This window comes from Eumetopias jubatus, unplaced genomic scaffold (genome assembly GCF_037043125.1).
Source record: "Eumetopias jubatus isolate StellerSeaLion01/CBP00866 unplaced genomic scaffold, mEumJub1_p1.0 scaffold_10, whole genome shotgun sequence".
Taxonomy (NCBI): domain Eukaryota; kingdom Metazoa; phylum Chordata; class Mammalia; order Carnivora; family Otariidae; genus Eumetopias; species Eumetopias jubatus.
In genome coordinates this window covers 35,805,137-35,818,519 of record NW_028274816.1, presented here as the reverse complement: position 1 = coordinate 35,818,519, position 13,383 = coordinate 35,805,137, and the positions used below count along the sequence as shown (strand labels likewise).

At 50.0% G+C, this 13,383-nt stretch overlaps 1 protein-coding gene across 1 annotated transcript in view; it reads right to left on the bottom strand.

Annotated features, from left to right (window-relative positions):
- Nucleotides 1–13,383, bottom strand: part of ATP2C2 (ATPase secretory pathway Ca2+ transporting 2) — a 60,392-nt gene that overhangs the window by 33,704 nt on the left and 13,305 nt on the right. Inside the window, exons 2-3 of the mRNA XM_028092245.2 lie at nucleotides 7,407–7,517; nucleotides 4,847–4,963 (exon numbers count right to left, since the gene is read on the bottom strand). Of these exons, the coding sequence (XP_027948046.2) occupies nucleotides 4,847–4,963; nucleotides 7,407–7,517 (228 nt within the window). The remainder of the gene's footprint in view (nucleotides 1–4,846; nucleotides 4,964–7,406; nucleotides 7,518–13,383) is intronic.

The following is a 13,383-nucleotide window of genomic DNA, read 5'->3' as shown; positions in this document are numbered from 1 at the left end:
AAGACATTCCACCTTCTTAGCTACAATCTTTCTATGATTGTATCAAGAACTTGAAACATGCATTAAAGTTTCTGAGATGGACCTTATTCAAGTAGCTACAGGCTTCTCCCGAAGGGTGAAGACTTCCGGATATAAATAAACCATCAGTTAATTTTGTGGACTCCGTAAAGCATTCCATGAGCATGAAGTCACAGATTAGAAAAAGGCCTTAGATTAAGACGGTTTCAGGGACACGTCACCCAAAAGCCAAGGGTAGGATTTGTTCAGACTTCGCTTTGAACAAAACTGTAACACGGCGTCTTTGAGGCCTGTGGGGAAAACGGACTGCGGACTCGGCACGTGAAGGGGACCAGGCCAATGAAGTGATAATGGTACTAGCGGGACAAGAGTATTGTCGTTATGGTTTAAAAAAAGGGGGGAGGCAAGAAAAAGGAACACGTCCTCTAATGATAGAGATACATAGCAAAGTACAGATGGCAAAAGGACTGAGTATCTTGAATTTGTTTTAAAATGCTGCAGAGAAAAAGGGAAGGATAAAAGTGGGTCAAATGGCAGATAATGGACATGTGCGGGTCATTATATTATTCTACTGATGCATATTTTTGAAAATTTCCCTAATGAAAGATTTTTAAAAAGGTTTTGGCCAGTGAAGTCCCAATTTCGGTTCTGAGAGCATCCGACAGCGCTGGACGTGAGTGGGTCTGGGGGGCCTGCAGAGGGAGGGGCTGCACTCAGTGCTGCCTGGTGGAGCTCACGGCCAAGGCCACACACTTGCCGGTGGAGGTGGACACACCCTTTCCTCAGAAATCCGGGTAGGATGAAGTCTAAGAGCAGAGGGAAACTCGAGCTCAGGAAAGCCCAGCGGAGGGTGCATTAGGTCCAGGGCTGCTGTGGTAAATGACCACAGCCTGGGGGCTTAAAAGAACATTGTAGGCAGATTCTCTCACACTTCCCGAGGCCAGAACTCCAAATAAAGGTGTTGGTAGGGCCAGACTCTCTCTGGCGGTTCTGGGAGAGAATCCTTCCTGCAACTTCCAGCCTCTGGTGGTGGCCAGCCATCATGTTGTTCTTGGCTTGTGGACACACCCCTCCAGTCTCCGCCTCTGTGGTCACATGGCCTTCTCCTCCCTGTGGCTGTCTCCCTGTATCTCCCCTCTTCTTATCAAGGACACCAGGCATTGGATTTGGGGCCACCCTAATCTGGTAGGACCTCATCTGAACGAGTCACACCTGCAAAGACCTTATTTCCAAATGAGGTGCTATTCTGAATTCCAGGTCGACATGAGTTTGGTGGGGACACTATTCAACCTAGTACAGAGAGGAAAAACACCTCAGTCCAGCAGAGCGAAGAATAAGATTTCATTTCAGCCCTGAGCCCAACACAGACTTGCCACCCGGTTGGATAGAAGTGAGGTGAGAGATGCACAAACAGGGGCCGAACACCCAGCACGCACCAGGCACCGGGATTCTCCACGCCACCTTCTGAAGCTCGGTTATCCTCACATGAGCCCGGCCTCTCCTGCCTCAGGGCCTTTGCACTTCCCCCTCCTGCATATCCTTCCTCCAGACCCTCACGCAGCTCCCTTCTTCACTTCATTCAGGTCTCTGCTCAAAGACCGCCTCTCAGGAACCAGTCAAACGGCTCCCCTGAGCACACAGTCCAAAACAGCTGCCCCGCGATCACTTCTCCTAGCACCTGTCCGGACTCGTTTCTCCCCACCACACTCACTGGGTGATGCATGACATCTGCCCCAAAGCAAAGCTGGTCTGGCTGCCGCTCCCTGCACAGTGCCTTGCCCATGGCCAGGAACATGAAAAGCTCTGACCTAGAACGAATGAGTCCATGAAATTGCAGGCACCCAGTTTGGGGCAGGGAAACCTGAGGCTTGGTGGGGTGAGAGCTCCCACTCAAGGTCACCTAGCAGAGCAGAGATCAGCACAGGTGCAAGTCCTCCTGTGCAGGTCACTTCCATAATGCCACCTGGCTCCCTGCCCTCCCTTCCCTTCAGGCTACACCCACCCAGGACTCTGGGAGCAGCAGGTCTATTTCTGGACAACAGGCCCCTCCAGCCATGGGCTCAGGGCTAGCTCAGGGGTGTGCAGTCCTGGCTGGGGCCACTCTTGAGTGCTGGGACCAGGTGCTGGTCTCTAGCCAGGCCTGGATCAAGTGCCACCTTGAACCCCGATTCCAATCCCATAGGCTCAGCCCTCGCCTGAGCTGGACCTGGACAGTCCTTCAATACTGACATCACCAGTTCCCCTCCTTCCCCATCTTCAGACCATTCCAAGCACCTGCCCAGTCTCATCCAACACAAGCGAGTCACCTGGAGACCCAGCAAACAGATGCCAGGCCCAACGGGAAGGTCCTACCACATGCCACTAGGGCCGTTCTGGCCATGGATGGCTAGACTCTTCCTGGCTTGGGGCCCTTCTAAGCCCACACATAAAGGAAGACAGGCAGAAAGGTGGTCTGCTACAGTTAACAATAAAGCCAACCGCCATTTTACTGAGCGCTTCCCATGTGCCCTGCTCTGTGCTAAATGCTTCACCTGCACCATTTCTTAGCTTCTTCCTAACCCAATGACACAGGTACTGTTCAGTATCCCTGCTTGAAAAACAAGCAACCTGAGGCTCGGAAAGAAACTGAACTGTCCAAGGATTCACGTAGGTTAGCCCGATCCAAAACCTGTGTTCTTAACTGCTACACTTCAATTAGGGCCAACTGATAGACATGGCATGGGGGGTACATTTGTTAAGTCCTTAACATGTGCTAAGCTGTCCTTTTCTCATGTAAAACTCAGAACAGTGGGTATGAGACCCATTTTCTGGACAGGGAAAACTGAAGCTCAGGGAGGTTCAATAACTTGCTCCAAGTCACAAGGCTAGAAACTGGGATTTGGACCCTAATCTACCTCTGCCTTATGATTCTGGGGCAACATGTCTTGGGTCATGCCAAGGCAGAATTCCTAGTGGTGATTCTCTTGAGACAGAGAGGTAGGGCAGCCTTGTGGAGAGCTCCCTGTCACTGGAGGACATGGGCAGAATGATCATAACACCTGGCACAGAGCAAGGGCTCAGCGAATGTAAAGAATTACTAAGTGAGCACAGACGATTTTCCGTACTCGTCGAGGATGGAAAAACACGGCCATCGGGAGCAGCTTTCCAATGATGAATATGCCATATATATATATGCCAATATAAGATGAATAAGCAGGTTCCCTGCTCTAAGAAATTTAAGAGATCTCACTCCTGGAAAGGCCCTGGCTGGCGTCTGAAGGAGTGTTAACAGGGCAGAGGCAGGAAGGAGCACGGCTGCGGAAACGGGAGAGCGGTCCTGGTGGAAGGGGCAGCCAGAGCAGGGCTGACCGAGGCCCAGGGACAGAAGGGAGACCGTCCATCCCCACCGCCTGTGTCAGCTTGCTTCCGTGAACTCCAGCTTCCAGGAGCCGCCGCTGCTTCCTTCCAACCCTGGGGTTCCGGGAAGCTTGCGGGCTGGCTAGAGCCACCTGCGCACCCGGGAGCTGATTTGGGGCCAAATGCGTCAAGCAATCACATCCCCGGTGGGCAGAGACCTACCCAACGAGTGGCGTGGGGACTGGAGGAGAGTAGAGCTGGAGGATGCCGCAAGGAGGGCTGTGATTGGTCCCCCAACCGACCAATCACGAAGCTTTAAACGCTGAGCCAGTAGGAAGGCTGCTGAAGCCTGGGGCAGCCCGGGAACCACAGGCTGGAGCGACAAGTGTCAGGGATGGGAGGGAGTTCAGGAGACCAGGAGGGGAAAACGAGGCAGTCTGAATGCCTTCAGGTATCCGGGGTAGTCAGCCCATTAACTGGGGTTTCTGAATGGATACTGGGTAGGTGGTGGGGGTACTGACTTCTAGACCAGAACTTGCAGCCATGTGTCTTTCAAATTTTTCTTTCCTCCTCCCAGTGGCTTCCAGGCATCCGACTTGTGCCATCCATTCGGCACGGTGCCAGCACCGAGGGCAGAGGCCAAGAAGGGCAGCGGCTCTGGAGCCAGCTGCCTGGCTTTACTCCCTAGCATACCACTTAACTGCCGTGGGACATTAGGCTCCAGCTGCCAAACAGACTACAGGACAGTCAGTTAAATTTGATTTTCTGATAAACAAGGGACAATTTTTTTGGTATAATTATGTCCCATGCAACATTTGGGATATATTTATATTAAAGTAACTGTATTCATCTGAAATTCAAACTTAACAAGGCATTCTGTATCTTTATTTGCTAAACCTAGCAACCCTACACAGCCTGGGGGAAATAGTTCAACTTCTCTGTTCACCCTCCTCATCTCAAAATGAAGGTTAAGAGGAAGATGAAGTGATGGGGTGTCTGGGTGGCTCAGTCTTTAAGTGTCTGCCTTCAGCTCAGGTCATGATCCCAGGGTCCTAGGATGGAGCCCCGCGTCGGGCTCCGTGCTCCGCGGGAAGCCTGCTTCTCCCTCTGCCACTCCCCCTGCTTGTGTTCCCTCTCTCGCTATGTCTCTCTCTGTCAAATAAATAAATAAAATCTTAAAAAAAAAAAAGGAAGACGAAGTGAGTTAATGCTTACTTATTTACTCACTCAGCATGGTGCCCAGCATGTGAAAAACCCTCTATGAATGTAACAACTATTATTCATGATCAAGGCTGCCTGGGTAGTTACAGATCTACTCATGGCCATCCCTCCTGCTGGCTAAAACCAGCCTGAATGAGCAGGGAGCCTTCTTCATCTTTGCACCCCTGCACCCCAAGACTGGTCCAAGGACACCCCCAATCAATATTTAAAGAATGAATGACTACTCCACCCTCTCTGGCTTACACAAGTCAATGCAAGGAATGACACCTACCTGATCAAGATATTTCTTCCACACGGGGTCGGTGTTATCAGCGACAAATTCATTCCAGCCATGGACCTGTCTCCGTTGCGACACCGAGAACTCAGACAGCCCATTTTCTAAGTCCACCTGGAATGACACGGTTAAGCACAGGCTCACCTTTGGGCCCTGAGCGACCAGGGTGCCCACCTCACAGAACTCCCACTTCAGAAGCCAGTCGTGTCCAAAATGGACCAGGAAATTGGACTGTCCACAAAGGAGAAGGAACTTGTTCAAAGACCCCGAGCGAATAGGAACAGAGAGAGAAGAACACCCACAGGCCAGTTCTTTCTCAATTAAGACTGCACTTCTGCCCTATAATTACAGCAGAAAAGACAACCTTAAGCCTAAATTTCAATGAGTGGGATTGTAGCAGGGAATTCCAGAAATACAGAAACACTTATATTTTCTTCTTAAAAAAAAAAAAAAACAGGCCCTGGAAACCTGAAATGCTGCAGCTGCTATACATCATGGTATGGGGATTCCTCAAAGAATTAAAAATAGGGTCCCCACACGATGCAGCAGTTACCCTTCTTGGTGAAGAGATAGCAAAAGAGGTGGGTCTCAAAGGGATGTGTGGGCACCAATGTTCACAGGACTGCTATTCTCTCTTTTTTTCCCCCTAAGATTTTTATCTATTTATTTTAGCGCGCGCGCGCGCGAGAGAGAGAGTGTGAGTGGGGGGAGGAGCAAAGGGGGAGGGAAAAGGAGGGGGTTAAGAATCTCAAGCAGATTTCCCTGCTGAGCGTGGAGGCGGACGACACAGGGCTCCAACCCATGACCCTGAGATCATGATCTGAGCTGAAACCGAGAGTCAAGTCAGAGGCTTAACCACCTGAGCCACCAGGCGCCCCTAGCAGCGCTATTCTCAATAGCCAAGAGGTGGGAACAGCCCAGGGGCCCCGTGGTGGCTGAGTACACCGGTCAGGAAAAGGCGGACTACACGATCCCACTTCCATGAGGCGTAGTCAGATTCCCAAAGGTGAAGAGGCGGAGGCGGGTGCTTAGGGGCTGCGCGGTGTGCAGCAGGGAGTCACTGTTTCATGGGGACAGAGCCTCAGTTTTGCAAGATGCGAAGAGCTCTGGAGGCTGGCTGCACAAAGTGGGCTCAATACTCCTGAACTGTACATCAACAATGCTTAAGACGGCAGATTTTACGTTGTGCATTTTACCATAATTAAAAATTAAAAAGAAAACAACAGAAAAAAGGCCCCTCCTTAGAAATAATAGCTAAAATTATTAAATCGTACATACACTGTGCCAGATACAATTTCAAGCCCTTTACACTAACTAATATTAAATTGATAATTATGTAAGGCAACTTTGTTGTTCTGGTTGCAGCACAGCTATCTTTGTTTTTAAAAAGTCGGCAACAAGAAAGTTGTACGGGGTGAAAGAGATGACAGGGAAAGCTGAACTGATTTCTAGATTCATTTCAAGAGAGAAAGAAACCCAAACTTGTTTGCCGGACAGGGAAGACATCTAGGTGAGGTAAGACTATTTCCCTCCCTTAATACTAACAAGCAGGACTTGACTTTAAACAGATGTTTGAATTACTCTCAAGAAAACGCTGGCATGATGGGGCGCCCGGGTGGTTCAGTCGGTTAAGTGTCTGACTCTTGCTTTTGGCTCAGGTCATGATCTCAGGGTCGTGGGAACGAGCCCCACATCAGGCTCTGGGCTGGGTATGGAGCCTGCTGGGGACTCTCTTTCTCTCCCTCTGCAACCCCCCCCCCCCGACTCTCTCTCTCCAAAAAAGAAAGAAAGAGACAGAGAGAGAGAGAGAGAGAGGGAGAGAGGGAGGAGGGGGGAGGGAGGGAGGGAGGGAGGGAGGAAAAAAGGCTGGCACGAAACACTGATTTCTAATTGTCTTGAGAGTATGGCCTATGCCCCTTTATTAGTGGATTTTTATTTGCTTTCCCAAAGTGTGGTGGATTATGCGTAAATACACACACAGACACACACACACACACACACATCACTATGCTCAGTTTTCTAAGTAAATTAAAAACAGAAGGCAAGCAACATTCTTTAGCCTCAGAGAAGAGCGTCATGGAGGGAAGATGTTGTTTGGTTGGGTGTTTCTGTGTATGTTTTCTTGCATTGGCCAGGAAATCAAATTCACTTGAGAAACATGTAAGGGTTTGGTTTCAGTAAGTGCAAACACCCTGGATTATAAAGGAGGAAGTGTGTGAACAGGGGGTGATTAAAAGTTTGAACTTTCATGTCAGACCACCTGGATTCGAGTCTCACTGTGCTCCTCTGGAACCATGTGGGTTCCCATGTTCTCTGGGTCTCCGAGTAAGAGAAACAAGGATATAGAGATGGGGGAGGGTGTCTGTCCTCTGGCAAGGGCGCCATGAGGGTTGGTTCCGTTGACAACAATGATGATGACAGTCCACGTGGGATATCAAAACAGGTCAACATCAGCAGCATTTTCTAGCAATGATGATAAAAATGTATAATTTGGGTTGCTTTCTTCTGAAGCTAAAAACCTTACCATACTAGCCTCAAAGGCAAATTCAATTCTTACATAAAATGCTTTGGCCAAATCTTCTTTGTGGCATTTGCTTGCCTCCTTGGGTGACAGGGCTGCAACTGTTTTCTCTTTTTCGATGGCTTTCAATTCACACTGCCCACCAATCTGTGAAAAAAGTAGGATTGCTATTAAGTGAATTGTAATTTTGTACTGATATGCTATTTTCAAAGTATTAATGTACACAGAGAAAATGCACATATCTTAAGTACGGCGCAAATTCTCACAAACTGACCCATACAGCCAGCCTCCAGATCAAGAAACAGACATTACCAGCCCCTAGAAGCAACTCGTGCTCCCCTCCCACTGGAGGAAGGGTTACGGCTGTCATGGTCTCTGTCACCCTAGGTGAGTTTGGCCAGGTTTGAACTTTATATATAAAAAATAACCTGCAGTAGCTACTGCAGTAACAGTTGGCCAGGTTTGAACTTTATATATAAAAAGTAACCTGCAGTACCTACTCTCCCATGTCTGCCTCCTTCCACTCGGCGGTGTTAGTGAGATTCACGCATGACCTACACGCAGGGATGGCTGCTAATTTTCATGGCTCTTTAGTATTCCACTGACTGAGCCTATCACAATTTATTTATGTTCTACTCTTGATGGACCTTTGGGTTGTTTCCAGTTATTGGTTATTACTGATGCATCTATTTTCTTTAAAGATTTTATTTATTTACTTGACAGAGAGACACAGAGAGGGCAGGAACACAAGCAGGGGGAGTGGGAGAGGGAGAAGCAGGCCTCCCGCCGAGCAGGGAGCCCGATGTGGGGCTCGATCCCAGGACCCTGGGATCATGACCTGAGCTGAAGGCAGACGCTTAACGACTGAGCCACCCAGGTGCCCGCTGATGCATCTATTTTTAAGCAAACTTATTTAACAGGCAGGAATGTACCAAGCTGACAGAGGAGGGCAATAATGAACACATTTAGAATCCTGATTCCTGAACTTGTGGGATCTTGGTCAAGTATGTGCCACATTGTAGAGGAAGCCCCCTGATGATGATAGGTGATATCACGGCCTGTTCTGTGTTTCATCTGCAATAACCCAAGGGAAGGGAGGAACCCAGCTGAGTTCTGGGTATCTGGCAGGCCTGGGAAGCTCTCATATGAAATACCTGAAGGGCATGGGAAGACACCATAGCACAGGAGATCTCAATCAGGAAAATGCTAGGTATTTTTGCAAAGTGATTCCTAGTATTCCAATCCCCCAGGACATGATAATCATCTTTTCCTTTTCCAGCAGGTTGTCAGGCACTGGGAAGGAGGAAGGGGAGGGAGTCAGTGGCCAACCTCTTCCTTCAGCTAGAACAGAGATGGCAAATTCCCCTCTTCCTTCTTGCTGGCCCCCCATCCCCAGTAGGGTCTCCCAAATGCCTTGTTGCTTAGAAACGCTATGCCAACCACATCCACTTCCTGGGATTGTTCTCACTTGTGCCATGACCACAAAGCACGGACATGATTACATTCAACAGGCGCCCCCAACTTTCATGAGCTCTCCTTAGGTCAGCATTTAAGAGTATCGTGCATCACAAAATGAGACAGAACTTTTTTTTTCTGTTCATAAGCTCTGGTTCCATCACCCCAAATCAGACACTCCGTTCTTGTTCACACCACACGTGGACTCAGTCCTGCCCGGCTGGCCATTCCTGGTCTTGCCATTTCTTTCTGGCCATAACCACACCCAATTTATTTTTTATATAGCATCGGAATGACCCTGAAAATCATAAATCCAGTCCCCCTGCCCCACCCCCACCCCACACACATGCACCATGCTTGAAACATTGGATAGATTCTACTTGCTGTCAGGATAAAACCCACGGTTTTCCATATGGCTGCAGCAGACCCCACCTCATGTCCACCCTCCTGCTAAAACCCTAACTCTTAGACCCATGAAACACAATGCTGCCTGTTGGAGGAGTCCTGTGCCCCCCAGGAATAGGCTGCTCCAGGGCTCCTGCGGGGGGTCCTGGTGGCACATTCATGGTCACGACACTGTTACTTTCAATCAGGGATTCTCAGCCAGGGGCAGCTTTGTCTCCAAGAGACTCTGGCAATGTCTGGAGATCATCACTGGGGGACAGGGGTGCTGCTGACCAGAGTGAGTGAGTGGAGGCCAGACAGGCTGCCAAGCATCCTCCATGCATCGGGCACGCAAAGAATGACGTGGTACAAAACCTCAGTAATGCGGAGGGTGAGAAACCCCGTGTTAGACGTGGAAAGATTACTCTGTCTTGATGTCTTCCCAGGCCAGATCAGAGCCCGCTCCACCCTCTCAGCATCCTGGACCTCTCCCTGATGGCACCTGTACAACTGCCAGCAAGAGATTATCACTGAAATGCCGCTATCCGCGGACAGTGCGGCCACTCTGCAGGGTGGCAACCAGTGCCTGGGGGACGTGGGGAGTGCGCCATGAGCATTTCTCAGTCATAGCAGAGGACACCACTCGAAAGGCGCACGCCCTCAGCTCCACTGAATGGATGACTGGATGCATGCTCTCAACCACAAGCCTCAGTTTACCCTCACCCTAGTGTTGTCCAGGTCACACAGCCCAGCTCCACTTGCCAGCACGTCCCCTCGGGCAAGTGACAACCTCTCTGATCACAATTCCCTCATCTGCAAAATGGGCATGATGATGCCTCCCTCATAGTGCTTTTGTAGAATCGAGCAAGCATGGGCACGTGGAGGGCTTGATGCAGTCTAGACCCACCTCCTTTCTGGGCTACACATTGGAGACGTACGCACTCACTTCTCTCATTCACTATAGTGGAGCTTAGGAAGGAGTTGTCTACACTCGCCTTCTGGCCTCCCATCTCCTTCCCAACCCATTTTGGCCAGCTCCCTCCCAGGTTCCACGGCTGCTGGGGCATGGTGTGGACCAGAACACCATCAGTCAGGGCTCACTCTATCTTGCTGTGGGGCTGTCAGTTTCAGAAAGCAGAGCCCTTGGATACGGGGGTGAGCGCATGCCCCCTGAGCCCCACCTGCGTGCGGGGGACCTCTGCCCGGGATGCTCACATGTGGCTGGCTCACTCCCTCTAGAACACACACTCATCTACGTCCATCTGGTGAGAATCTCAGCGTGTGCCCACTGCCACTAGAGTGGCTCATCCTGACTGAGGACAGGCGCTCTCTCTGGGAGCACCCCTGGTCCTCGCTTCCCATCAAACCTGATGCGGGGGGCAACTCTCCCTTCTCCTTTATTCTCTCTTTTTTAATTAAGATGCAATTCACATAACATAAAATTAACCATCTTGGGTGGGGGGGATGAGTTAGCCTGGCGATGGGTATTAAAGAGGGCACATTCTGCGTGGAGCACTGGGTGTTATGCACAAACAATGAATCATGGAACACTACATCAAAAACTAATGATGTAATGTATGGTGATTAACATAACAATAAAAAATTAAAAAATAAAAAATAAAATAAAATAAAATGAAAAAAAATAACCATCTTAAAGGGAACAATTCTGTGGCATTTAGTATAGTTCCAATGTTAGGCAGTCACCCCGTCCATCTAAGTTCCAAGACATTTTCATTCCCCCAAAAGGAGAGCTGGGGTGCACGATCGATTGGTCACCCCCCCACCTCCCCGAGCCCCTCACTGCTGCCACCGACCTTCTCTCTGTCTCGAGGGATTTACCTATTCTGCGTATTTCATATAAATTGAATCATACAATATGTGATCTTCTGTGCCCCCTGGGTGATATCCAAAGTGCTGTTTGCCCATGGCAAACAGACCCACGCGGGCCTGCCAGGGCTGGTGACGATGTGGGGCTTTCCCAACCCCTAAGGAAATGGTCTGGAACTTAAGGACTTAGAGTGTTCTTAGGGTGTTTTTACTAAGCAAAGATGGCTCAGAGCTGACGTTTAACCTAGGGGGGGCTTCCAGAGGAGCCACCAAGGACAAATATGACATTTGCTGAAAGATGAGTTGGCTGACAGAGTGAGCTGGGAGCTCACTGCGGGGCAGGTGCTCACGTGGCACCTTGCAGGGCAACCAGCCTACGCTGAGCCAGAAGCCAGGCTTTCTCTGCCTTCCCGTCCGGCTCAGGGGATTCAGTTCATTGCAAACACTTACTGAGTTAGACCCCAGTGATTGCTTCCCTGTTTAAAGGGCTTAGACATTGATTTCTTTAAGATATTTGTCCAAAACCTCCCCTGTGCCTCCATTTCTCCCTCTGGAAAGAGAGGGTTTCAATAGCAGAGACTCATAAGTTTCCAGGGGCTAATAGAAAACTGGACACGGAGCTCCAAGTGCAGGGTCTGGCCCCTGGGAAGCATAAGTGAACAGAAAGAAGGGGAGCTTGCCAAATATTGCACAGGACACACATATACTAAAACATTACTCACTCTTTATCAGAAATGCAAATGCAACTGGGTGTCTGTGCAAATCTGGTGACACTGGGAAGGAACAAGCCAAGAGACACTCATGCCCCAGGTGGCAGTGTTGTGATGGGGACACCTCATTCTAGAAAGGAGACATGCAGGGGCGCGATTCAGAGTGGGGGTGGGGCTCAGGCCTTGAAGAAGGTAGAGGAGTGAGTTCCCTCGGAGGGAAGAGGGGACCAGCTGGGCTCTGGAAGAAAAGGCGGAAAGGTGCCAAGCAGAGCAAATGGTCCATTTGGGGAACCCCAAGTGCCCTGAAGTAGTGACACAGTGAGGCTCTGACAGGTTTCAGAGGGAGGGAGGGAGCCAGAGAGGAAGTCGAGGGCCCAGGGAGCCACATAGCCCTGACTCTGCAAGAATTTCATAATGTGGGTGGATGCAGTCATTGGAATCAAGGCACTTGGGGAGGAACAATGTAAGGGTCACAGCAACCCAAGAACAATCAGGCAGCCAGGGTCATTAAGGAGGTGACATTTGAGAGGAGGGGCCAATGACCCAACTCAATGCAAATTCTTCCTTCTTTCCCAGACTTGTGCAACGGTCTCTCCTAAGGCACATGTCTGTGAATTACCCGGTTATGCATTAGCCTGGTGGTTCTCAATGAGTGGTCCTCAGGCCAGCATCACCTGGAACATGTTAGAAAGGCAGATTCTCAGGCCCTACCCTGGATCTAACGGATCAGAAACTCTGGGCATGGATCCTGCAATCTGTGCTTTAAGAAGCTCTCCAGGGGACAGCACTGCACTCCAAAGTTGGAGAACCACTGGGGTCTTGTAAAAATACATTACTGTGGCCTATCCCCAGGCCAACCAACTAAGGGGTGGCACTCAGCCAGCAGGAGTCCTAAAAGCCCCCCCCCTTTTTTTGGTGATTCTAATATGCAGCCAGAGCTGAGCTGAGGATGCCTAGCTGGGAGATGCACTCAAAGAGCAATTCTATACGGTCCTGGTCTTAAGGGGCTGCCATCTTAGAGAGAGAAGGCCAGGGCCAGTGGACCAAGCACCAGACTGGGAGCACTGGGCTGGGAGAGCTGCGGAGTCAGTTCAAGCAGGGAGGGTTCCTTCTGCTTCCCGGGGGAGGGGTGAGGACGAGACCTGAGGCAGCAGGTGCCCCCACGTCCTTCTAGAAGTTGGGCAGACAAGAGAAGGAGATGCCCAAGGAAGGGGTGGCTGAGAACAGTTAACAGGTCATAATGAGGATAATATATCACAACCCCAGCAATAACATGTAATGCAATGATGCAGCAGATATAACAGCTAACATTTTGATATCAGACATCTTACCCAGCATTTGACATCCACAGTCTCATTAAATCATCCCTGCAGCCCTTTGAGGTGGGTGCACTTTTTTTGTTTGTTTGTTTTTTTAAAGATTTTATGTATTTATTTGACAGTGAGAGACACAGCGAGAGAGGGAACACAAGCAGGGGGAGTGGGAGAGGGAGAAGCAGGCCTCCCGCCGAGCAGGGAGCCCGATGCGGGGCTCGATCCCAGGACCCTGGGATCATGACCTGAGCCGAAGGCAGACGCTTAACGACTGAGCCACCCAGGCACCCCAAGGTGGGTGCACTTTTAATCCCCATCCCACAA